Below are 27179 nucleotides of genomic sequence, written 5' to 3'. Positions count from 1 at the left end.
ATATAAAGGATAAATGTCGAAGTAAATACTGTACAATGTAAGACATTTAAGAATGCTCCTTGACTTTGATGGTAAATTTGCCAAATTTTGGAGCATTTCAATTTAAATTGCCCTATCTGGTTGTAGACCTATTTATTATGTGCACACTATTTGTGCTTAACTAGAAAATTGGCATAAGTTAGCTTGCATACTGTGTGACTTAAGTTGTACCAAGGTGCAGTAAATTTTTTGGCAAAAAAACTGTTGTAAAACTAAGCCAAACGAGGTTGTGTAAAGTTATAGACGAAACATGCTTAAAGAAGCACCAAATTTATCATCCAACATGAGGCTCTGGCTCCTTTTCTGACTATTTAGTCTATGTCTATGTTGTCTATATATTAGAACTAGTAAATCTGCCCCAATGTTTTAATTGTGGCGCATATAAACCTTATTCTTGGAACCCAAATAACTAAAAACTGAGCACTACATTGCTGGTTTTCTTTTACTTATGCAGTGTTTTACCACAATATATGTTTTGTTTGTCTTAATTTACTTAGGCATTATAGTTCATTTCTTGAAATGTATGTATTTTGTAATCCATAGTTTTGTTGGTTCATAGCCCAGACCCATAAAGTGAAGGCTGACTTGAAGTGTGATCTAAAACATACATCCAATGTTTATAGCAAGTGAGCCTTTGTCATGGGTATTCCTTTCATTATAAATTAGTCTATGGTATCATGCTTTCTGCTACTCGGTTATTTATAGCATTAGATTGGGCCAAGATAAATTTTTTGGCTCTAATGCTAACATCTTTAAATATGTCAAGAAATCTCAGTGTCTGAAAACTGCTACGGCAGGTGCTTCATTCCATAACTCTTGTTTAAGTTGAATGTTTTTGGCTGGCTCCCATACAGACATTTTGGTCTCGGTTTCAGATGGCTGCCATCAAATGAAATTTGTTGATTAATTTATGGCATTAAAACTGTGCCAGGGGAAACTTTGAAAGCTAAACACTTTATATGCCCAGTTTTCCAGTAGTTATGTAAAGCCAGTTCAACTGAAATCTTAGAAATCCACAATGACAGCCCAAGATGGTCTTGGGTTGGTGATTTATTTAATTGTTTCCAAAAAATACTGTATATGGCAAATGTGAGTATAAAATTGAGAAGCAAACCCTGGCATAAATATATTTGTGAGTATAAATTGGGTACCTAATACCACTGTTGGATTCAAACTTTTGTGGGAACTTATGACCTTCTTTTGTGGGAATTGGTCATACGGTCAGGGCCAAAAGTGTTGGCACCTTTGAAATTGTTCCAGAAAATGAAGTATTTCTCCCAGAAAATAATGGCAATTACACGTTTTGTTATACACATGATTATTTCCTAAATAACTGCAATCAGTCACTTCCTATAACCATCAACAAGCTTCTTACACCTCTCGACTGGAATTTTGGACCAGACGATTTTCGCAAACTGCTCCAGGTCTCTCATATTTAAGGGCGCCTTCTCCCAACTGCAGTTTTAAGATCGCTCCTCAGGAATTTAATGGGATTTAGATCTGGACTCATTGCTGCCACTTAAGAACTCTCCAGCTTAGCATTTTGTTTCCATCCATGTCTAGTGGCTTTTTGAAGTATGTTTGGGGTCATTGTCCTGCTGGAAGACCCGTGACCTAGGACGCAAACCCAGCTTTATGACAGTGCATTGCAACCCAATATCCTTTGATAAACTTCAGATTTCAATACTTTTTGCACATAGTCAAGACCCCCAGTGCTAGAGAACGCAAAACAACCCAAAAACATTTTTGAACCATCACCATATTTGACTGTAGGTACTGTGTTCTTTTCTTTGTAGGTCTCATTCTATTTTTGGTAAACAATAGAATAATGTGCTTTATCAAAAAGCTCTATCTTGGTCTCATATGTTGACAAGATGTTTTTCCAACAGGATTTTGGCTTACTGACATATACTTTGACAAACTGCAGTCTACCTTTTTTATGTCTCTGTGTTAGCAATGGGGGTCTTCGTTGGTCTCGTGCAATAGCATGTCATTTCATTCAAATGTTGACGAATAGTTCATGCTTGCACTGATGCACCCTGAGCCTGTGGGGCTGATTAATAGTTGACCATCTGGACTATCCTTCATTGCAACCTTTCATCAATTTTTCTCTGACATCCAGGTAGATTAGCTACAGTGCCATGGGTTCCAAACTTCTTGATTATGTCGCACACCGTGGACAAAGGAACATCAAGATCTCTGGAGATGGACTTGTAACCTTGAGATGGTTGATATTTTTCAACAATTTTGGCTCTCAAGTCCTCAGACAGTTTTCTTCTCGGCTTTCTGTCCTCCATGCTTAGCTGTCCTCCATGCTTAATGTGGCACATACAGACAGACAATGCAAATATTGTGTCAATCTCTTCCCTTTCTATCTGGTTTCAGGTGTAATTTTTATATTGCCCACACCTATTACTTACCATAGGTGAGTTTGAATGAACATCACATGCTTGAAACAATATTGATTACCCACAATTTTGGAAAAATGACAGCAATTTTGTCTAGACCATTTTTGGGCTTTTGTGTGGACTTATGTCAAATTTGCCTTTTTCTGTTGTTTTTTTTTTATGTGTTCCAATGCACACAAAGGAAATAAACGTGTAAAACAACACATGTGTAACTGCAATAATTGTTTGGGAGAAAGGCTTCATTTTCTGGAACAATTTCACCGTTGTTGCCAACCCTTTCGACCATAACTGTATATGATTCACCTTCAGTATAGAAGTCACATTAGTCTAAGTTCCATGAATTATTCCTTGGTTAGAATGGGTAAATACCTGTCCTCAGATTAAAAGGGTGTCGTCCAACAGAATGTGGCAAAACTATGCAATATGCAGGATCTGCAAGAATTTTTTTTACAATGTATTTAACCCCTTCACGAGCGGCCGATTTTTCATTTTCCGTTTTTTTCGCCATTCTTATTCCGAGACACGTACCTTATTTATTTTTCAGTCAATATAGTCATGCGAGGGCTCATTTTCTGCAGAACGAGCTGTACTTTTAAATGAAACCATAGGTTTTACCATATATTGTACTGGAAAAATGCAAACAAATTCCAAATGCGGAAAAATTGCAAAAAAAGTGTGATAGCACTATTGTTTTTGAGATATTTTATTCACTGTGTTCACTATATGGTGAAACTGATGTGTGGGTGTGATGCCTGAGGTTGGTGTGAGTTTGCAGACACTAAACATGTATAGATTTACTTTTATCTAAGGGGTCAAAAAAATCAGAAGTTTGTCCGAAAAAAGTGGCGCATGTTTTACGCCATATTCCGTGACCCATAGCGGTCTCATTTTTTGGATCTATGGCTCAGTGATGGCTTTTTTTTGCGTCTCAGGCTGACGTTTTTAATGATACCATTTTTCCACAGATGCTACGGTTTGATCTCCTGTTATTGCATTTAGCGCAAAATTTGTGGCGACCAAAAAAACGTAATTTTGGCAGTTTGATTTTTTTTGCCGCTACGCCATTTACTGATCAGATTAATTGATTTGATATTTTGATAGATTGGGCATTTCTGAAAGCGACGATATCAAATATGTGTATATTTTTTATTTTTTTAACCCTTTAATTTTCAATGGAGCGAAAGGGGGGTGATTTGAACTTTTAGGGTTTTTTTTATTTTTTTATTTTTTTAAAACTTTTTTTTATTTTTTTTTATTTTACTAGTTCCCCTAGGGGACTATATGGATCAGCAATCTGATCGCTCTGCCATATCTGCTGATCACAGCTATACAGCTGTGAATAGCAGATACGCTCATTTCATGTCTCACCCAGCTCTCGGCCGGGTGAAACTGAAAGTGAGTCATGTGAGCTACAAGAATAATCACATGACCCTGTGCTACTATGACAACCACCGGAAGTCACGTGATCACGTCACGTAACTTCCGGTATCGGGCGGTGACTAAATGTTTACCGCCGATGCCATTATAATGGTGCTGTCACATATTGACAGCGCCATTTAAGGGGTTAAACGGCACGGGCAGATAACGATTCTGCTCGTTCCTGGCAGGCACACATCTCAGCTGTAAAAATCAGCTGAGATGTAACACTGTGACCGCTAGGATGCAATATTACTGCCCGCGGTTGTTAAGGGGTTAAAATAAAAATTCTCCAAATAATTAAAAAAATCTAAAAACAACACATCTGGTATCATCTAGTACTAGTAGAATAAAACCCCCATTTCTCCTTACATAGAAGGAAATGGAAAAATAAAATGACCAAAAAGTCTTATTGACACCAAATTGGTATCAATAAACTACAGATAGTTATGCAAAACTCAAGCCCTTATAAAGCTCCTTACTCAGAAAAATGTAATGTTATAGTTCAAAATATGATGCAAATAAAACTGTAAAATCTGGCAACAGATCCCTTTTAAATTCAGTCATACTCTACAGGAGTGCGTTTTTGTTTTACCGGAGGTGTACTATATGTGGCCTTTTTCACACAATTTTACTTTATGCATTTTGCCAGATACTGATGAATAAGGCGTAAGAAAAGTGGCCATGTGCTTATTCAGAGTTCATGTACGAGTATGTGTTTGCCAACCGTGCTCTGTTCTTATTTTTATTGTGTGTGTTTTATTTTCCTATTTAGTTTAACCATTCTGGATATTTTTTCTCATACTTTCCAATATACTCCCTTCGACCAAGCTGAAAATGAATAGAAGCTTATACTATCGTCAGTATGTATGAATTCCATGGCAGCCGAGACCCTTCAGGCACTAATAATACAATATGTATGGTAGTCATGCTTCTATGCACTCGTTATTTGGAATAAGAGGAAACGGCATACATTATTAGTTAGTATATGTGTTCAAGGATTAACTTCGGGCTCCGAACATTACATTTTATGACGTAAGGGTATCATTACTATGTACATGAGTTCTAATCATTCACTTTCTCTTTTGTCACATATGACTTAGAATTGATACGCTTGGGAGATGACTGGAGTCTTGCGGTTGAATGAGTATGACATTCCTCAGGTTCATTCATTTGACATTTCAAAAGGCATTATGGGTTAGTGACTTTGAAGAACAAATACTAGAAAATCATGCGGTTGTGGTCGAAGGCAGAGTTTCAGACTATGACGCGTATAATATTTCATCTATCTAAACCACAATCTTTAATTACTGTAATAAATGGAGTTTCCTGAAAACGTATCCTGATTTCTTCTATTTTTGTGCATTTGTCTCAGTAAAAATTGTTTCAACTCTTAAAAAAATGTAACATAAGACCAAAGTAAAATGTCGTTTTTTTAATGATCGTGTAATTGACTGACAGAGAAATATTATCAAATACTTATATTTCCCATTTCAGAAAGTAATGCCCTCTAACCTTCTACCTGGTAGTACCACAATTAGTAGTCTAAACCTCACTAATATTAAATAAAAATTTACATTTCACATATTTCAAAAGTAAAGCATTATGGTTCACTCTTTTTATTATAGAACAGCGTTACTTCATTGTTGTGAGCATGAAAGCAAATTTGCTGCAAAGCCCTGCCTCGGCATTTTGGTGGGGTCAAGTCAGGACATTGACTAGGCAGTTCCAAACGCCACATTTTGTTACTTTCGAGCCATGTATTGATGGTTTTGTCTTTCTGCTTCAGACTGTTAACATTAATATATATTGTAGGACCTTAACATTGATGGTCTGACTCTAACCTTAGGTCAAACCAGTATAAGCCAAAATCCTGGTACCCCCAAAATTAACTGATTTGAAGGGGTCATCAGCCTTTGTAAAGAGAAGAAACTACTGTCGGGACAACCCAATGTTCATATGTAGAACTTTGACATTGATGATCTAGCCCTAGGTCAGATAGGTGGGACTCAAACTACTTATACTCCCACAATTAGGACAGCCCAATGTCCACATGTAGGACTTTAACATTGATTGTCTAGCCTTAGGTCAGATCCGTGGGTGTCAAACTACTTGCAGTCTCACAATTAGGACAACCCACTGTCCACATGTAGGACTTTGACATTGAGCCTTAGGTCAGATTAGTGGGAGTCAAACGGCTTGTACTCTCACAATTAGGACAACCCAATGTCCACATGTAGGACTCTGACTCCCACTGATCTGACCTAAAGCTACACCATCAATGTCAAAGTCCTACATGTGGACATTGGGTTGTCCTAATTGTGGAAGTACAAGTAGTTTGACTCCCAATGATCTGAAGTAAGGCTACACCATCAATGTCAAACTACTTGTACTCCCACAATTAGGACAACCCAATGTCCACATGAAGGACTTTGACATTGATGATCTAGCCTTTGGTCAGATCAGTGGGAGTCAAACTGCTTGTACTCCAACAATTAGGACAACCCAATGTCCATATGAACTATTTGGTCAATGCATGGAAATTTATCAGGTGACAACAACATCTCACAAACTCAGCTGTTTGCCAAGGTTGAAAATTGATTGTCTGAGTTCCTATATTGAAGGGGTTGTCCATGTCTTGACAAACCCTATATATGACGTTTTAATCACTTTTTGTTGACAATGTAAGATTCATGTACTTACTCACTTAAGGCTATTTATTATTTTCAGCAAGTTTTAAGTGTTTAATTTCCATCCAGTTATCATTACTATGGCTTCTGATGGAAACGTAGGACAACCAGTGATATTTGAATTCCCATTGGATGCCCTACATTTATAAGTAAACCTTATATTGCTAACTTGATTCAATCCAGGTCTCGATTTATGCATATTTACTATATGTATTTTTTCTACTTAAACGTACCCCTCTTTGCAGGTTCCCATTCAAAAAACCCTTTTGTCAGACCTGTCCTTTGCTCTCCAGGTATTGTTCTGCTTTCTTCTATAACTCTGCTGTGTTTTCCTCTTCATTCTTTACAGTTTCCAGTATAACATTTGCTAAACCAATATTCTAGCTTTTATGCATGCCACTGCTTTGCCTGTTTTGTATCTTACATAAATTCATAAATAGCTTTTCCATCGTTTTCTACAACAGTTCTTATTGGAGTGCACTTTCTACAGATTTACTTTAAAATCCCACTGGCTTGAACTGAAAACTGCATTTTTAATCAAAAGTTACAGAAGCTTTTTCACTTAAACATTGTTTACAAGGATCAAAACCAGGCAAGCTGCAAAGGACAAAATCACCACGTTCCATGGAATATCTGAAAAGTACATGTGTTAAGGGGGCTTTACACTCTGCGACATCGCTAATGCGGAGTCGTTGGGGTCACGGAATTTGTGACGCACATCCGGCCGCATTAGCGATGCCGTTGCGTGTGACACCGATGAGCGATTTTGCATTGTTGCAAAAACGTGCAAAATCGCTCATCGGTGACATGGGGGTCCATTCTTGATTATCGTTACTGCAGCAGTAACGATGTAGTTCGTCGCTCCTGCGGCAGCACACATCGCTATGTGTGACGCCGCAGGAACGAGGAACCTCTTCTTACCTGCCTCCGGGCCGCTATGTGGTAGGAAGGAGGTGGGCAGGATGTTCCGGCCACTCATCTCCGCCCCTCCGCTTCTATTGGGCGGCCGCTCAGTGAGGTCGCTGTGACGCCGCACGGACCGCCCCCTTAGAAAGGAGGCGGTTCGCCGGTCACAGCGACGTCGCCGGGCAGGTAAGTACGTGTGACGGGTCTGCGCGATGTTGTGCGGCACGGCCAGCGATTTGCCCATGTCGCACAACAGATGGGGGCGGGTACCCACGCTAGCGATATTGGGACCGATATCGCAGCGTGTAAAGTAGCCTTTAGTCTAACTATTGTTCATATTGAATTTGCCAAATAAATGTTTGTTTTGGGTCACCAAGCTCTCCATTCAGCCGGCCCTGGCAGAATGGGTGTCAGGGAATCACACTTTTCCTGATGCGTGAGCATGAATCCCATAGTCAATACTTCACCTATAGAGATGAATGAACAAGAACTCCGAACATGGACATTTAAAACACTGAGTGTCCGGGTTTGGATGCTGTACGTATGCTAACCACTCAATCGAGCATTGGTGTGCTTGGGTATACTTGGTGCTCAGCCCAGTGTGAGCCGCACTGGTTCCCTTCTTGTAGTATTGTGCCAATCCTTGTCTCTTGAAGTAATATTTACCATCATGGTCCTCATCTTGTAGTAATGTGCCTATCCTTTTCCTCATCCTATAGTATTATGCCCATCCTTGTCCCCATCCTGTAGTATGGTACCCATCCTTGACCCTTGTAGCAATGTGTCCATTCTGGTCCTCTTCTTGTAATAATGTCCCCTTTCCTAGCCTCCTTATTGTAGCAATGTCCCATCTTATAGAAATGTCCGCTATTTGGCTATTTACATACTTATACAAAAAAAAGATTCTTCTCCCCTGTCTTCCATTGCATCGTTGTCCTCTTTCCTGCTTCTTGCTGCCAGCAGGGCTGTAGACCCCATCATGATCACGGCTGGTGCAGAGGGCTTCCACCGCCATCAGTGCTTTATTTTATTGCAGTTAAATGATTTGCTAATGCCATGCACCGACGACAGCTGCTGGCCTCTGATTGGATAGCGACCACTATTGGTATAGCTGTGAAAAGAGCTTCTCTGCTCGGCACCAGCAAATCATTAAACTGCAATAAAGCACTGACTGTGGTGGCGGCCGTGATCGTCATCTGCAGGTCACAAGAAGAAGCTTCAGGGGCCACATGCAGGCCGCGTGTTTGAGACCCCTGGTGTAGATCAGGGGAATAGAAGCCAGTGGAAAGGAGTATTTAAATGATTTACCCCACCATGAAGCACCAAGTGGTTTGAAGAGTTATTCTGTGCTGACAGAATGGGACTTTAAGTGTATTTTATTAAGCTTTTATGTGATATGCCAACACAAAGTAGCAAGTATTTTTGAAGTGTAAATTAAAGAATACATGGTTTTATAAATATTTAAAAAATATAAATTTGAAAATTGTGACATGCATTTGTATTCAGCCCCATGAGTCAATACTTTGTTGGATTACCTTTTGCTGCAATTACTGCTGCAAATCTTTTGGAGTCTGTCTGTTCCAACTCTGAAGATATAGCGGATGAAATCTTTGCCCATTCTTCTTTGCAGAATTCATCTAGCTCAGTAGAATTGGACAAAGAGTGTCTGTAAACAGCAATTTTCAAGTCTTGCCACAGATTCTCAATGGGATTAAGGTCTGGCTTTTGACTGGTCCATTTACACACATGAATATTGTTTGATCTAAACCATGACATTGTAACTCTGGCAGTATATTTAGAATTCCTGCTAGAAGGTGAATCTTTGCCTCAGTCTCAAGTGTTTTTTTGCAGCCTCTTTTTAAATCCAAAAAGTTCATCCGAGCTCTCTTCTAATCATAGCACCTTCTTCTACATTTAATTGTGTTCCCTGTGTGCCTTTTTGCAAACTGCAAATTTGACTTCTTATGGTTTGCATTAAAAATGGCTTTCTTCTTGCCATTTTTCCATAAAGAACAGTTTTCTGATTAATAGTTGTCCTGTGAACAGATTCTCCAACTTGAGCCGTGGACCTCAGCAACTCATCCAGAATGATCATGGGACTCCATGCTGCTTCTCTAATTAGTGCTCTCCTTGCTTGAGATGTTCCTTTAGGTGGATGGCCATGTCTTGGTATGTTTGCAGTTGTGCCATATTCCTTCCACTTTTGAATGATGAATTGAACAGTGGTCCGTGATGTGTTCAGAGCTTGGGCTATATTTTATAACTTAACCCTGATTTATTCTTCTCCACAATTTAACAATTTAATCCCTGACGTGTCTGGTATATTTCTTTGTTTTCTTGATACTGTTTTATCCCTAATTTTCTCAGACAAACCTCAGAGGCCTTCAGAAAATATCAGTAGCTATACTGAGAATAAATTACCCACATACTCAATTTGGTGGGCTCAATTTACTAATTAAATGACTTCTGGAGGCAATTGGTCACATAGGATTTTATTTTGGGGTATCAGACTGCAAAGGCCTGAATAAATATGCACATCCCAATTTTCAGATTTATATTATCAAAATATTTAGAAAACTACTAGCTGTACTACCCGGCTTCGCCCGGGTTAATAACTGTTGTTAACAAAATAGAATGTATTAACAAAAATTTATTCTGCACACAAAAACCACAAAACAAATAGATATAAAATATAAATCCAGCGCAATCACATGGAATATTAAAAAGTTGTCTTCTTTATTGATAGTTTTTCATAAAATCCAAAAGGTACATGCAGCATAAAAATAAAGGATGCCCAGGTCAGAGCGACGTGTTTCAACAAACTGTCTTAATCATGGTCTGAGACCAGATTTGGATTTTTTGAAAAACTATCAATAAAGAAGACAACTTTTTAATATTCCATGTGATTGCGTTGGATTTATATTTTATATCTATTTGGTGACTTCTGACCATCCGTGCGCTGATCATCCACCACAGGACGATTATGGACTGCAGCAGACTTGGTGAGCTGATATTACCTATTTTTAAACAAATAGATAGTAATGTAATTATTAAAAGGCAAAAACTAAGCTAATAGAAGCATTTCACAACATATATTTCAACACCACAGATATTCCACACACATTTAACTAAATTTGCCAAGTAATGTGCTCCGTCTGTCTCTTTCCCCGTCTGTCTGTCTCTTTCCAGGTCTGTCTCCGTCTGTCTCTTTCCAGGTCTGTCTCTTTCCAGGTCTGTCTCTTTCCAGGTCTGTCTCTGTCTCTTTTTCCAGGTCTGTCTCTTTCACCGTCTGTTTCTTTCACCCTGTCTCTCTCTATCTCCCTGGCTCTCTCCCTGGCTCTCTCTGTCTGTCTGTCTCTCTGTCTCTCTCTATCTGTCACCGACATCTTATTACCTCACATATAAGCTCCTTATACTAACAATGTCTTTTGTTCCTATAGCAACCAATCACAGCTCCTACTAATAACCTGTAGTTCCAGTCTCCATTTCCTTTAATGAAGGCATGTTTTTTGGAGAGTAACTGTAAAGCGCGAGGTTACATTTTCCTGTCAAAACATAGTCTACGACGTTCCCTGGGTCACATGAGGTGTCTTCAAAATTTCGTGATTGTAAATGCGATGGTGCGGATACACCTTTGGTTTCACTTTCTCCCCATTATGTAGATAGGGGCAAAATTGATTGATAAATTGGAACACGCGGGGTTAACATTTCGCCTCACAACATAGCCTATGATGCTCTCAGGGTCCAGACGTGTGAGTGTGCAAAATGTTGTGGCTGTAGCTGCGATGGTGCAAATGCCAATTCCGGACATACACACACATACATACATACATACACATATTCAGCTTTATATATTAGATGTATCATTATCTTTACGCTTCACAAATACTCGCTACTTGGTGTTGGTATAGAAAATAAAATCCTGCTAAATTATATTTACGTTTGTGGGTGAAAAAAATGTGGAAAAGTTCATGAATTCATTTGCAAGTTGTATGTATAGCCTTTAGGAGGTCGCATATCTGAAACTGAGACATTAAATTTAGTAAAATACAACCTTATGTTTTAATACCTACTGTTCCATTGACTTTTTAACATGATACTATTACAGGTAATATTTAAATTGTAAGTAGAACCTAAATTATTGGATAGGAGATAATTGTATCATTGCTGGAGCCCTAACCCCTGGAACCCTCAGGAATCCCTTGAACAGTTCTCCAGAATCCCATAGAACAGGGCTATGGAGAGCTCTATTTGAATAAAGCGGATGTGCACGTTTAATCTCCATTATTGTCTATGGCAGTGCTAGAGAAAACCAAGGACGCTCACCTATTTTCAGCAGTCCCACTGACAACGAATGGGGTGGAGCCCTGTTTTCATGATTGCTGAGAGTTTAACAGCTGGAATCCCCTGTTTTCCCAAGTACAAACCTATAGAACCCAACAATGGGGCAGGTGAAAATAGGTAATTGTTATACTTGGTTTTCCCCGCAATCCCACAGACATTGAATGGAGGTCGAGCATGAACACCTCCACTGCATTCAAGACTGAGGTCCGCAGCGCCCTTTTCTCAGGGTTCTGGAGTCCTATTCTTAAGATCCCTGGGGGTGGCAACTGTTGGGTCTTCAGCAATTACCAAGGTATCCCTTAACCTCCCTTCCCTGGATATGAGATAACTCACAATTTTGGGAAACCCCTGTAATTGTATTGGTTGGTGATTTTGTACTTTTAGGGGTACTTTACACGTTGCGACATCACTAGCATCGGCTAGCGATGTCGAGCGCGATAGTACCCGCCCCCGTCGCACATGTGATATGTGGTGATTGCTGCCGTAGCGAACATTATCACTACGGCAGCTTTACACACACATACCTGCACGCCGACGTCGCTGTGGCCGCCAAACTATTCCTCCTTCAAGGGGGAGGTGCATGCGGCGTCACAGCGACGTCACTGCGACGTCACTAATTGGCCGGCCAATAGAAGCGGAGGGGCAGAGATGAGCGGGACATAACATCCCACCCACCTTCTCCCTTCTGCATTGCCGTCGGGACGCAGGTAAGGAGATGTTTGTTACTCCTGCGGGTTTACACACAACGATGTGTGGACCTACAGGAACGACAAACAACATATTACCTGCGTTCGACCCGACATTATGAAAATGACCGACGCTACACAAATCACCGATTTTCGACGCTTTTGCGATCGTTTATCAGCGCATCTAGGATTTACACGTTGCGATTTCGTTACTGGCGCCGGATGTGCGTCACTAGCGACGTGACCCCGACGATATTTCGGAAGCGATGTCGCAATGTGAAAAGTTCCCCTTTAGTGTTAAGAAATACTGATTGACTCTACGGTGGATTGAATGACCCTGTATATAGTGAAATATAAAAAGCATCCATTATATTACTATTTTATTAATTTTGTTCTCTATTTTTTATACATCTCTGCTGGTGACACTAATGTCTGGTTTTACACTTTGATCTCATATTGGATATGTACAGTGCCTTGCCAAAGTATTCGGCCCCCTTTAATCTTTCAACCTTTTCCCACATTTCAGTCTTCAAACATAAAGATAAACATTTTAATGTTATGGTGAAGAATCAACAATAAGTGGGACACAATTGTGAAGTTGAATGATATTTATTGCTTATTTTCAAATTTTGTAAAAAAAGAATAAACTGAAAATTAGGGCGTGTAATCATATTTGGCCCCTTTACTTTCAGTGCAGCAAACTCACTCTAGAAGTTCATTGAGGATCTCTGAATGATCCAATGTTGTCCTAAATGACTGATGATGATAAATATAAGCTACCTGTGTGTAATCAAGTCTCCATATAAATGCACCTGCTCTGTGATAGTCTCAGTGTTCTGTTTAAAGCACAGATAGCATCAGGAAGACCAAGGAACACAACAGGCTGGTCCGTGATACTGTTGTGGAGAAGTTTAATGCCGGATTTGTTCGCAAAAAGATTTCCACAACTTTAAACATCCCAAGAAGCACTGTGCAAGCGATCATATTGAAATGGAAGGAGTATCATACCACTGCAAATCTACCAAGACCCGGCCGTCCCTTAAAAATGTAATCTCAAACCAAAAGACAACTGATCAGAGATGCAGCCAAGAGGCCTATGAACACTCTGGATGAACTGCAGAGATCTACAGCTGAGGTGGGAGAGTCTGTCCATAGGACAACAATCAGTCGTACACTGCACAAATCTGGCCTTTATGGAAGAGTGGCAAAAAGAAAGCCATTTCTCAAAGATATCCATAAAAAGTGTCCTTTAAAGTTTGTCACAAGCCACCTGGGAGACACACCAAACATGTGGAAGAAGGTGCTCTGGTCAGATGAAACCAAAATCAAACTTTTTGGGCACAATGCCAAACGATATGTTTCGCGTAAAAGCAATACAGCTCATCACCCTGAAAACACCATCCCCACTGTTAAACATGGTGGTGGCAGCATCATGGTTTGGGCCTGCTTTTCTTCAGCAGGGACAGGCAAGATGGTTAAAATTGATGGGAAGATGGATGGAGCCATTGGAAGATGGACAGAACCATTCTTGAAGAAAACCTGTTGGAGTCTGCAAAAGACCTGAGACTAGGACGGAAATTTGTCTTCCAACAAGACAACGATGCCAAACATAAAGCAAAATCTACAATGTAAAGGTTCACAAATAAACGTGTCAAGGTGTTAGAATTGCCAAGTCAAATTCCAGACCTAAATCCAATCGAGAATCTGTGGAAAGAGCTGAAAACTGCTGTTCACAAACGCTCTCCATCCAACCTCACTCAGCTCCAGCTGTTTGCAAAGGAAAAATGGGCAAGAATTTCAGTCTCTGGATGTGCAAAACTGATAGAGACATACCCCAAGCGACTTGCAGCTGTAATCGAAGCAAAAAGTGGTGCTACAAAGTATTAACTTAAAGGGGCCGAATAATATTGCACGCCCCAATTTTCAGTTTTTTATTTTTTACAAAAATTTAAGATAAACAATAAATATCATTCAACTTCACAATTGTGCCCCACTTGTTATTGATTCTTCACCATAACATTAACATTTTTTATCTTTATGTGTGAAACCTGAAATGTGGGCAAAGTTTGAAAAATTCAAAGGGGCAAATACTTTCGCAAGGCACTGTACATAATCTAATGTAGATTGGACTAGAGTGTTTTTTTTTCTGTAAGGTGTGATTGTTACCTTTGTGGCCCATGAATACATCAGTCTGCACTACCAGCAGCTCTCCTGGCTGTACCTGGGCTGGTAGATAGAGTAGATTTTCAATGTATTTCTGTACCAACCTCTATAGTGGGATTCTTTACATAGATTATCAGCCGTCATTAAGAACTGTTTTCATTAGCTGAATAATCATTTAGTGGTATTAGCACGTTACAATGTAGGAAAATCTGGACTCGAGTCATCAATATGCTAACAAACTAACACTTATATTTTCCGTTTCTGTATTTAGTTGTTTGTTATTTCACCATTTTCATGTACAGTATTTCTGGAAAAATGATTCTAGTCACAATACAGAAGGCAACAACATACATCACCGGGGTACAAACAATGCGCAGAATGTAAAGGAGAACTGACCAGATACTATTGCTTTGCCATGGGCCTCTTCACCTATTTATTTTGCACCCGGTCCATACAATTTACCCTTCTTCTTGTGACTAGTTTTACATTGTAATGATGCTTTAGTGTTTCTGCTTCTGTTGTGTTCTTTATTTCAATTTGCGCCTGAAATAACATAGGTCCAAATTTTGGTAAGCTATGCAGTGTATTGAGAATCATTAAAACATAGATTAAAATACCGTATGCATTTTTAAAAAAGTAAATAATTTTTAGGGAACTAGTGTAAAATTTTATAGCCAAATAATAGGATGATAGAACAACTAATGGCATTTAGGTTTAGTATTTTGGCAAGTTGAGGCTTTCTCTACATATTATTTTAAGAACTTACTACAAAAGATATTTTGCTTGTTAGTATTGGTAATTAAATTGGTACTCACAGCAACTTTGGCTAAGGCTAAATTGAGACTTCCATGTAGCACAATTGAAATGCTGCCTTGCCCTCCTAACGAACCACGGGCTCCTGATCAGCCATGTACTCCTGACTGGCCATGGGCTTCCGAGCCGCCATGGGCTCCTGACTGGCCATGGGCTTCTGAGCAGCCATGCACTCCTGACCATCCATTGGTTCCCGAGCAGCCATAATTCCTGAGCGGCCATGGGCTCCTGATGGGCCATGGGCTCCTGATCAGTTATGAGCTTCCAAGCATCCATGGAATCCTGACTGACCATGGGCTCCTGACCAGCCATGGGCTCCTGCCCTGACCCTGGCAGCCTCCTATAGGATGGTGCAGTGAGTTTGGGCAGGAGACCTGCCACTGGTCCTGACATTGCAGTCTTTTCTCTGGCCGGATTTTTTAAACGTCTCAATTTATCCTGGGGTTTTTTTAAGACAGATTGTGACCTAACAGGTGTATTCAGTGCTTAAATTCATCACTGTTTTTACTTTTTAGTGATTTGCCATCTTCCTTGCATGAATGGAGGCCAGTGTACGGCTCGGGACAAATGTCACTGCACACCTAACTTTACTGGCAAGCTCTGCCACATACCAGTGCAGAATGGCAATGGACAAAAACAGTACCCACACCAGCAAAATTCAATAAAAACATCAGGATCTCATGTCATCCATTCTACCCACACGTTACCACTCACTGTAACGGGACAACAAGGCATTAAAGGTACGTGACATTCCTGTTTAAAGGGAGGTGCCATTGTGGAGGTTGCACCCAGAGTGCTGAGTGCAAGAAGCTTTAAAAGGGCACTGTGAACCAACCAAGTATGTCTATTAAAGGTGCTGCTTCACAAAGATTGCTGCTCTTCTGGATTCTGTCAGTGCTTTAAGGGGGAAATTGTTTAGTAGATTTTCGGTGCAACAGACAACTCGAGTAAACCTGTTTATTCTAGCCAGATTCTAATCATGAAACCCACCTTAGGACATCTTTTGCCCTAATAGGGGCATATGGATTGATAGGTGGTTTTACCAAGTCTTTGCTGCAGTTTTGGAAAATACCACAATTACTTTGCCACATTTTCTCCCATTGAAGTCAATAGTAAAACTGCAACAAAGACTTGACAGCGCAGTAAAACGTTGTGCTTTCCAGAGATATTGGGTGAAACATTCAGTACAATGCGGCCTGTGTGGTACCGTCACAAAGAAATGACAACAGAAAACACAATAACAGAAAACATTCTGATATTGTCTTTCCAATGTTTCAGTAATAATCATGTATTAAACTTTTTTTTTTTGTGTTCTAGTTAATTTCCCCCCAAACATGGTTAATATTCATGTGAAACACCCACCGGAAGCGTCTGTGCAATTCCACCAAGTGTCCCGAGTAGAAAGTTCATCGTCCACTCAGAAAAAGGACAGTCAGATAGGACAGACACATGTATCTTACCATGGAGTCCAGAAGCATCAGTTACCTCATGCCGCATACCCACATCAGCAGACAGTGTCCCATGTATATCCAGTTTCGGCAAAAACTCAACTTGGTCGATGCTTCCAAGAAACCACTAATACCCAGGTAACTTTTCTATAGATTTCTTGAAGCTTGATATATTTATATAGTGTCTAATACATAAGGTTTTTATAGTTTTAAATCTATAAAAGAAAAACTTTGAATATACAGTATGTCATATACAGTTAGGTCCAGAAATATTTGGACAGTGACACAAGTTTTGTTATTTTAGCTGTTTACAAAAACATGTTCAGAAATACAATTATATATATAATATGGGCTGAAAGTGCACACTCCCAGCTGCAATATGAGAGTTTTCACATCCAAATCGGAGAAAGGGTTTAGGAATCATAGCTCTGTAATGCATAGCCTCCTCTTTTTCAAGGGACCAAAAGTAATTGGACAAGGGACTCTAAGAGCTACAATTAACTCTGAAGGCGTCTCCCTCGTTAACCTGTAATCAATGAAGTAGTTAAAAGGTCTGGGGTTGATTACAGGTGTGTGGTTTTGCATTTGGAAGTTGTTGCTGTGACCAGACAACATGCGGTCTAAGGAACTCTCAATTGAGGTGAAGCAGAACATCCTGAGGCTGAAAAAAAAGAAAAAATCCATCAGAGAGATAGCAGACATGCTTGGAGTAGCAAAATCAACAGTCGGGTACATTCTGAGAAAAAAGGAATTGACTGGTGAGCTTGGGAACTCAAAAAGGCCTGGGCTTCCACGGATGACAACAGTGGTGGATGATCGCCGCATACTTTCTTTGGTGAAGAAGAACCCGTCCACAACATCAACTGAAGTCCAGAACACTCTCAGTGAAGTAGGTGTATCTGTCTCTAAGTCAACAGTAAAGAGAAGACTCCATGAAAGTAAATACAAAGGGTTCACATCTAGATGCAAACCATTCATCAATTCCAAAAATAGACAGGCCAGAGTTAAATTTGCTGAAAAACACCTCATGAAGCCAGCTCAGTTCTGGAAAAGTATTCTATGGACAGATGAGACCAAGATCAACCTGTACCAGAATGATGGGAAGAAAAAAGTTTGGAGAAGAAAGGGAACGGCACATGATCCAAGGCACACCACATCCTCTGTAAAACATGGTGGAGGCAACGTGATGGCATGGGATGCATGGCTTTCAATGGCACTGGGTCACTTGTGTTTATTGATGACATAACAGTAGACAAGAGTAGCCGGATGAATTCTGAAGTGTACCGGGATATACTTTCAGCCCAGATTCAGCGAAATGCCGCAAAGTTGATCGGACGGCGCTTCATAGTACAGATGGATAATGACCCCAAGCATACAGCCAAAGCTACCCAGGAGTTCATGAGTGCAAAAAAGTGGAACCTTCTGCAATGGCCAAGTCAATCACCAGATCTTAACCCAATTGAGCATGCATTTCACTTGCTCAAATCCAGACTTAAGACGGAAAGACCCACAAACAAGCAAGACCTGAAGGCTGCGGCTGTAAAGGCCTGGCAAAGCATTAAGAAGGAGGAAACCCAGCATTTGGTGATGTCCATGGGTTCCAGACTTAAGGCAGTGATTGCCTCCAAAGGATTCGCAACAAAATATTGAAAATAAAAATATTTTTTTTGGGTTTGGTTTATTTGTCCAATTACTTTTGACCTCCTAAAATGTGGAGTGTTTGTAAAGAAATGTGTACAATTCCTACAATTTCTATCAGATATTTTTGTTCAAACCTTCAAATTAAACGTTACAATCTGACCTTGAATTCTGTTGTAGAGGTTTCATTTCAAATCCAATGTGGTGGCATGCAGAGCCCAACTCGCGAAAATTGTGTCACTGTCCAAATATTTCTGGACCTAACTGTATGTCATATAATGTATGTCTGTATAATCATGTATGCTATTATTTTTTGAAATTAGTTACTCAACTCTGAACTTTCCTTATGTCTTATAAATATCTAGATTTTTTAAAATTGATAGATAGATAACAGATAGATAGATACAGTGATTGTGCAAGTTCTCACACTTAAAAAGATTAGAGGCCTGTAATTGACATCATAGGTAGACCACAACTATGAGACACAAAATGAGAAAATAAATCCAGAGAATCACCTTCTTTGATTTGGCAAGATTTTTTTTGCAAAATATGGTGAAAAATAAGTATTTGGTCAATAACAAAAGTTCATCTCAATATTTTGTTATATATCCTTTGTTGGCAATGACAGAGGTCAAACGTATTCTGTAAGTTTTCACAAGGTTGGCACACACAGTTGGTGGTATGTTGGCCCATTCCTCCATGCAGATCTCCTCTAGAGCAGTGATGTTTTGGGCTTGTCGCTGTGCAACATGGACTTTCAACTCCCTCCAAAGGTTTTCTATGGGGTTGAGATCTGGAGACTGGCTAGGCCACTCCAGGACCTTCATATGTTTCTTACGACGCCACTCCTTTGTCGCCAGTCACAATAGGTCAGGTTCAAAGCTCACTTCCTCCTCATTCTTGCTCAGTACCTTCTGCACTGGTCAGAGAGCATGTCTAGAAAACTTTCTAAAAAGCCAAAGAACCTCTCTAAATGCAATGGCCAATGCACTAGAAAAATCCCAACTGTTGTTCCACATGTCTTTTCCTTTTTGTAACTTGCCAATGGCCAATGCACAGGGCACTGCCTCTTTGCAGCACTTTCAGTCAGGAATGATGTAAAACTCTAATTCCAGCCATTTAAGACTGCTTTCACACTACGTTTTTTTAACATGCGTCTTGAACTTTTTTTAATGCAAAAACGGATCCAGTACAAATGCGTTTTCATTTCAATGCATTTGCAATGGACTCGCGTCAACATGCGTTCACCTGCGTTTGCGTGCGTTATAGCAAGGATCCAGCGACTTGCAGTTTTTTAACTTTTTTCAAAAACGCTACTTGTAGCGTTTTTGAGCTGCGTACAAATATTGCAAATTGCTGGATCCTGACTATACTGTATGCAAACGCATGTGAATGCTGGCATGCTGATAGACAGGATCCTGCTTGCTCTACTGAGCATGCCCAGAAACCAGCCTGGTGTGATCAGTCTCTTTCTCCCCCTCCCTCTCTCGACCCTCCCTCTCTCCCCCTCCCTCTCCTCTCTCTCTCTCTCTCCCCCGCCTGACAGCTGCGGAGGCTCGTAACCAAGGTAAACATCGGGAAACTTGCTTGGATACTCGATGTTTACCTTGGTTATGTGTGCAGGGAGCCCGGCTCCTAGCAGCTGCAGACGCTCGGAACCAAGGTAAATATCGGGTATCCAAGCAAGTTACCCGATGTTTACCTTGGTTACGAGCCTCGGCAGCTGTCAGATGCCGGCTCCCAGTCTCACGTTCAGTTCCCCTCACTCCCGATCACATGACTCCAATGTCCACCCATAAACTTCAAGTGACAGGATCCTGCAAAATAACACATGCGTTTGCATGCATTTTTCTCTGCAAAAACAGGATCCGCTTTTGCAACATAAAAACATTCATGACGCATGCTAAAAAAACGTAGTGGGAAAGCAGCCTAACCTGTTTAGCTTTATTTATGAAAATCTTAAGACATTTTTGGCACTTTTAATTCCTTTCGCTGTCTCTTTTTCATATTCATGAAATGTTTTGACACTACAAACCCAACCAAAAGCCAAATAGTTCCAAAGGCTTTGTCTTCTTTTATTATGTTACATTGAATTCCTCTTATATTTTGTGATGCTTGCTGGTATGTTTCTGTATTCTGTGACATGCATTAGGCCATTGGGACATCTAAAGGGAGGAGTAGCTCCAGAGGTGCCTGGCATGTGTAGAGGCTGAGATCATTCTGGTACAATGCTCTAAGTTGCTAAGTCAAGTTTTATGTTGAAGAAAGAGTGATAAATCTCTCATGAGAATGACATAACTGCGTGTTTCATGGAGTGCTGCTTGATTGCCATAAGGGTAATAGGAAAATTATTGGCATCTTCTGCAGGTTTTCTCATCTTTCTTAGAAATGATGTATCCCCAGGGCTTTGCCATCAAAGATCATGCTATATACAGCACTTGCGGTCAATGTTTGGTAACAATTAGGGTTGGCTCACACGAGCGTATAACACGGCCGGCTGCTATCACATTATGGGTGTTAGGTCTGAGCATTCCTACATGAACAGTGTCCTGGAAAGTGGCTTAAGGTACCGTCACACTAAGCGATGCTCCAGCGATCCCACCAGCAACCTGACCTGGCAGGGATTGCTGGAGCGTCGCTACACGGGTTGCTGGTGAGCTGTCACACAGGCAGATCTCACCAGCAACCAGTGACCAGCCCCCAGCCAGCAGCGACGCGTGGAAGCATGCTGCGCTTGGTAACTACCAATGTGTACTCTGCTACGTGTGCAGGCAGCAGGGAGCCGGCTTCTGCGGACGCTGGTAACCACGGTGAACATCGGTTAACCAAGAAGCCCTTACCTTGGTTACCCTATATTTACCTTCGTTACCAGCGTCCGCCGCTTTCACGCTGCCAGTGCCGGCTCCCTGTTCCCTGCACTCCTAGCCACAGTACACATCGGGTTAATTCCCCTTTGTGTACTCCGGCTACGTGTGCAGAGAGCAGGGAGCCAGCACTGACAGCGTGAGAGCGGCGGACGCTGGTAACGAAGGTAAATATCGGGTAACCAAGGTGTAAGGGCTTCTTGGTTACCCGATGTTTACTGTGGTTACCAGTGTCCGCAGAAGCCGGCTCCTGCTGCCTGCACATTCAGTTGTTGCTCTCTCGCTGTCACACACAGCGATGTGTGCTTCACAGCGGAAGAGCAACAACTAAAAAATGGTCCAGGACATTCAGCAACAACCAGCGACCTCACAGCAGGGGCCAGGTTGTTGCTGGATGTCACACACAGCAACATCGCTAGCAACATCGCTGCTACGTCACAAAAGTCGTGCCTCAGCAGTGATGTTGCTAGTGATGTTGCTTAGTGTGATGTGGCCTTTAGTCATCATAGGCCAGTTGAATGGCCACCAAGGTCCCCTGATCTGACCTCCTTAGACTTTTATCTTTGGGGTTATCTGAAGGCAATTGTCTATACTATGAAGATACTAGATGTGCAGTATCTGAAACAACGGATACTGGAAGCCTGTGCTAGCATTTCTTCTGCGGTGTTGCTATCAGTGTGTCAAGAGTGGGAGAAGAGGGTTGCATTGACAATCCAACACAATGGGCAGCACTTTGAACACATTTTATAAGTGGTCGTAAAATTGTAAATAAGTAATGAACAAATAGAGTTATGTTAAAACCAAGCACACAATTGTTTTTCTTGTGAAATTCTCAATAAATATGATGTGTTACATGACCCTCTTCCGATTGGAAAAAATAAAGTTGGATCCAAAATGGCCAACTTCAAAATGGCCGCCATGGTCACCACCTATGTTGAAAAGTTTCCCACCTCCCATTTACTAATAAGGCACAAACAGGAAGTTGATATCACCAACCATTCCCATTTTATTTAGGTGTATCCATATAATTGGTCCACCCTGTACTTTTGGTTACATTGGTGTTTTTCACTTTGTTAATTGGATTGTGACTGTAGAGGTTTAATACTGTAATATTGTATCTATTAAGGATCTGGTTCTCCCTTTCTTATTTTTTGAGGGTTCACATCAATGTGACATTGCATGATAACTCACTTTTATATATGTTGTGACATCTTGACAAATGATGTCAATGTTGGAGATGTGAAACCACCGCTCTCTGATTTAATAAAAGCATCACTATTTCTATTGTTTTGCCCCTTATTGAAAAAATCTTGAAATAATGTACAATCAGCCACCGGTGGGGTGTCCTTTCCAAGATTCCACTTGATGATATGTTTCGGAAATGGGGTGTGTACTTCTAAACCTACTCTTTACATAACCAGATTATTTACCTAATTTTTTTAGTAGCAACGATATTATACTGATCATTCGTAGCAGTTTACCAATTTAATTTTATCAAATGCATCTTGTAACTTAAGGCCAGAAGAGTAGGAGGTCAGATATGTCTTTGAAGAAGGAGGTTGAAAAACATAAATCTTAAATATTGGCATCACTCACAAATGAACCATCAAATTCTAAACTTCCACACTGTCAGACAAATGTAAAACAAAATCAGGTGTGGAACATGTTTCACACATTCCCTCTGTTACCATAATATGCAGGCATCAGTCCATAAAACAAAAAAAATACCCACCCAGCACATAGTAATGCAGACTGGAAAGACTTAAAGACTCACGGTTTGGCTTCATATAGTTTAAAAATAAATATACTGTCAAGAACCAGCATGGATCATTTACTGCTCTAATGCTTTATCCCCTAAAGATCTTGGCTAAGATCAATACCATGAAATATCATAGGATTAAAGATGTATCAAATACCAATACAAGTTAAATGCAGATATAGTTACTCTAATATAAGAAATATGGTTGGGTTTTACTTGTGCTGGGAAGAATTCAAAGTACGAGCCAATACAAATCTTGATCTTTGACAGCGGCCTTCAGAAAATCTAAATCATTTAAACTTCCATCTTCAGGCTAAAGAGAACATGATTTGTCTTTGCTACTTTGGGTATGTTCACAGCTTTTTTTGTGATCATACTACAGGTGTATTGTGCAAATAAAGTGTAGCTATATGGGCAAGCTAGTAAGCCTGACAGTCCTCAAAATACTTGGACTACAATTGTGCAAAATTTGCACTTCCGTTAATGCCAGTTATAGCTTCTCTATACTGGTCTGGTGAGGCTTTGTGATCTAGACTTACTGGTGATTGTAGTACTTCATTGCAGTGTGCGGTTGTGGTGTTAACCCTTGTCCTTTTCTTACAACTTTATATCTCTTGCTTTTCTTCTTAGTTGCTTACTATTTGTTCCTGTGAGTTTGCAGTGTGTCTGAGTTTTGTTTTCTCTCTGACCTTTATCTATGCTGCCATCACACTGCTGCTCCTTCTTTCCTTAGGAGGGGGCAGTTTAGTTCTGGCCAGGAGAATAGTAAGCCACGGAACCACTAGGGGTAATCCAGAGGTTAGGGATAGCCTAGGGTCCCCCAGCGTGATGGACAGTATAGGAGCCCCCTGTCCATCGCTATCCTATTCTGTCAATGTACAGTGTACACAGAAATCTGCCAATCAGGGGTGTGGGTGGGCTTATACAGAGTCAGGCATTCTGAGCAATGCTAGACCTTCAGCAGAGAAAAGTGTTTGTATGAAAATGACAGCAAGCAGCCCAGGAGGTGTTATATCGCTAGAATCAGGCTCTTGGCCTCTACATCATGCTGCTCACAGATTACATAGAAAAAACCTGGTGACAGATTCCCTTTAAAAAAAAATTTAACATTCTGTTTTTACTTGGAGAAAGGACACTTGGTTATGAGATTTGAAAATATTTTCTATTCTCCCTGAATGTATTAGACTATTGGTGGCTGCACTGAATTTGTGTCATGAAGTAAATGTAAAAATAAAAGAAAGAACAATTGATGTAGCATATGTTTCATGTTCTATTAGGAGATGAGCCATGAACAAAAATTACAAAAAGATTCTTTTTATCATAATTCTTTATATACAGCAGAACAAAAATTATTAAAAACATGTCACTGGATTTTGATGTTAAAAGGCACCGATGTGTCAGTACATGCAGTCCAAACCATGGGCTGCATGAAATACAGCCTAGCTGCAGCACTGCTCTGGTGTTTCAGAGTAAACATATATTATAGATCTGTCTGGAAACAAGTCAGAAACAAGACTAATCCAACTGGCTTCCCTCCACATCGTCTCCAGTTGATTGACAGGTATCTTCATATGTACACACATGGCAGAGACCGGTCAGTCACCTGCAGAGATGTTTGGAGAAGCCAATCTGGGGCTGCATCGTGCAGCCAGGCACTGATTCGTGCTGACCATAGTTTGGGCAGAATGTATCACCTGGCAGGTTCCCTTAAAAGACAATGTGACAATTCTTAATATATGTGTCACACTGAGTTTTGCTCAACCTTTGCCGACTGTCATGGCAGCATTGAACTTTTTTCAAAGAACGCCTGCACATGCGCACTACAATTCTTTGGTCAGCCCTCAGCAGAGCAGATCAAAGTGCGCCTGGGAAGGACCGCAATGCCGGCCTGGCTGGATGATATAGGACACGTCATCCACACGTGGCTGAGAAGAAGGAGGACAGCAATCACAGCAGAGAGAAGGCGCCGGACCCGCAACCAGCGACACCCATCGAACCAGACCGCCCTGCAGGTGAGTATAATGAAGGTCTTTTTTAGATTATACACAGCGGCCTGGGCACTTATATACAGTATTCTAAAATGCTGTATATAAGAGCTCACTGGTGGTGATCGCAGCTTATATGGGACAAATCTGGTGACAGGCTCCCTTTAACCTAATGCACATACATTACAATATCAACACTGATACATCTTATACAGTACTACACCTTACATTCTACATTCCTATAATACTGCTATACATAACTCTATTACTTAAAATAAACACAACTTGGAGTGTGAGGGTCACGGCAGGTCACCATCCTGCAGGTGATGTAATTTATGTTGATATTGCACTTTCCTGTTTGCCTTTTCCATTTAATGACTTGTGTTTCTGAATGACTCGTGCTTTCTCTCTGCTTTCTGTTTGTGCTTCCCATGCATTGTGTTTAAACTTACATGTGCTTTTGCTGTGTGAGGAACCTCATATCCATACACCCTTTTATTTATTTATATGGGAATGAAATTATGGATGAGGTACTCATCAGTGAAGACTAACTACTTTACTTTGCATTGGTACTAGCGCAAACGGAACCATAGAATAGCACTTGTTTAATAATGAATGGATATCTGGCTCAGGTCTAATACACATTAACTTGGTTTTTTGGTGTGTATGTCCCAGATACAATTTTTTGACAATTATAGGGACTCAGTTTATTTCCTGCTTGTGTCTATCTATCCGGTACCTTTATGCTAAAATTTTAACCGTTTTAATGAATATAAATAAAGATTGTTATTTTATTACAATTTGTGTCACTCCTTAATTTGGTTATCTACTGATGCCCAAAGTTGTGTTTAAATTATGCTTTTTTGGAGTGCTATATGCTAATTTATAGGACATGTGGTTGTTAATTATAACTCTATTACTGCATACATTATACATTAACACAATACATTTCATATGGCAATGCACAACATTATACTATCTTAATATTTAACGAGAACAATCCGTTCTGGGAGTGTGCTTGTTAACCAAGTTACTCGTTCAGCAAAGCAAGATTTCCCATAGGAAATCATTGCAATGCAGACAATTCGTTCCACAACTTGTTAAATGTCCCATCCTGGTCCCCTATTGTGCCATTCCACACACGTACAAACATGCACAAACACACAAGTACGCATGGACACACATATTATGCTCACCTTACCTTCCGTTCCATCGTACCTGCTGGATACGGAATGTGTATCGGGTAACCATCACGACGAGGGATGAACTTACGCTGCAAGAGCGCTGACTTCAAAGGCAGGAGCAGCTTGCCTCTGGTTGGCCAGCGCGCTGCCTTTGAGTAGCGGCTGACAGGGGAAGTTCCTGCCTCGTCGCGATGCTTGTCGATACACAGCCTATACCGGCGAACTACAAGAACCATGAGGCCGGTGATGGAACGGAAGGTACACAAATTATGCTCACCTTACCTTTTGTTCCATCGCTGGCTACTGGATCTTGCAGTTCGCTGCAAGGATTCCTCCCTCGTCGCGATGTACCGACGAACTACAAGAACCATGAGGCCGGCAATGGATCGAAAGGTAAGGTGAGCATAATACTGTTTGTGTGTTCGTGCGTGTTTGTTTGTGTGTTTTTGTGCATGCTTGTGTTCGTTTGTGTGGACTGCAAGAGCGGGTTAGAGCGCGGTGAATGTACGGAACCGGAAGTGTGTGCGGTGAGTATTTTGCACGTACAGCAAAGCTTGCTCGTAAACCGAGTTACAAATTTACAGCAAGCTTTGCTCGTTAAGCGAAATTCTCGCTAACTGGGTTACTCGTTAAGCGAGGTTCCACTGTATTACATTACGTATATGTACGTTATACTATCTTAACCTTTTTGCAGCAAACCCATTTAAACATTACACATCACAATTCACATTACGTAAATACTATTGGGGTCATCAGGGGAGATGTGACAGCCCGTCCACCTCCTTACAGCATGTCTAGAGGGAATGAATACCTTGGGGGCGAAGTAATATTATCAC

At 40.6% G+C, this 27179-nt stretch overlaps 1 protein-coding gene across 4 annotated transcripts in view; it reads left to right on the top strand.

Moving 5' to 3' along the window:
• The window catches only part of LTBP1 (latent transforming growth factor beta binding protein 1), a 528942-nt gene that overhangs the window by 327274 nt on the left and 174489 nt on the right, over positions 1–27179 (top strand). For 3 of the 4 annotated variants that reach the window (XM_075339499.1, XM_075339500.1, XM_075339501.1), the window contains 2 exons: positions 15981–16205; positions 16783–17051. In XM_075339499.1, coding sequence (XP_075195614.1) covers positions 15981–16205; positions 16783–17051 — 494 coding nt within the window. Of the gene's footprint in view, positions 1–6798; positions 6847–15980; positions 16206–16782; positions 17052–27179 lie in introns of all 4 variants that reach the window. The other variant, XM_075339498.1, reaches the window with a different exon arrangement.

This window comes from Anomaloglossus baeobatrachus, chromosome 3, assembly GCF_048569485.1.
Source record: "Anomaloglossus baeobatrachus isolate aAnoBae1 chromosome 3, aAnoBae1.hap1, whole genome shotgun sequence".
Taxonomy (NCBI): domain Eukaryota; kingdom Metazoa; phylum Chordata; class Amphibia; order Anura; family Aromobatidae; genus Anomaloglossus; species Anomaloglossus baeobatrachus.
Note: the sequence above shows the minus strand (reverse complement) of the source record. Positions and strands in the feature narration are given on the sequence as shown.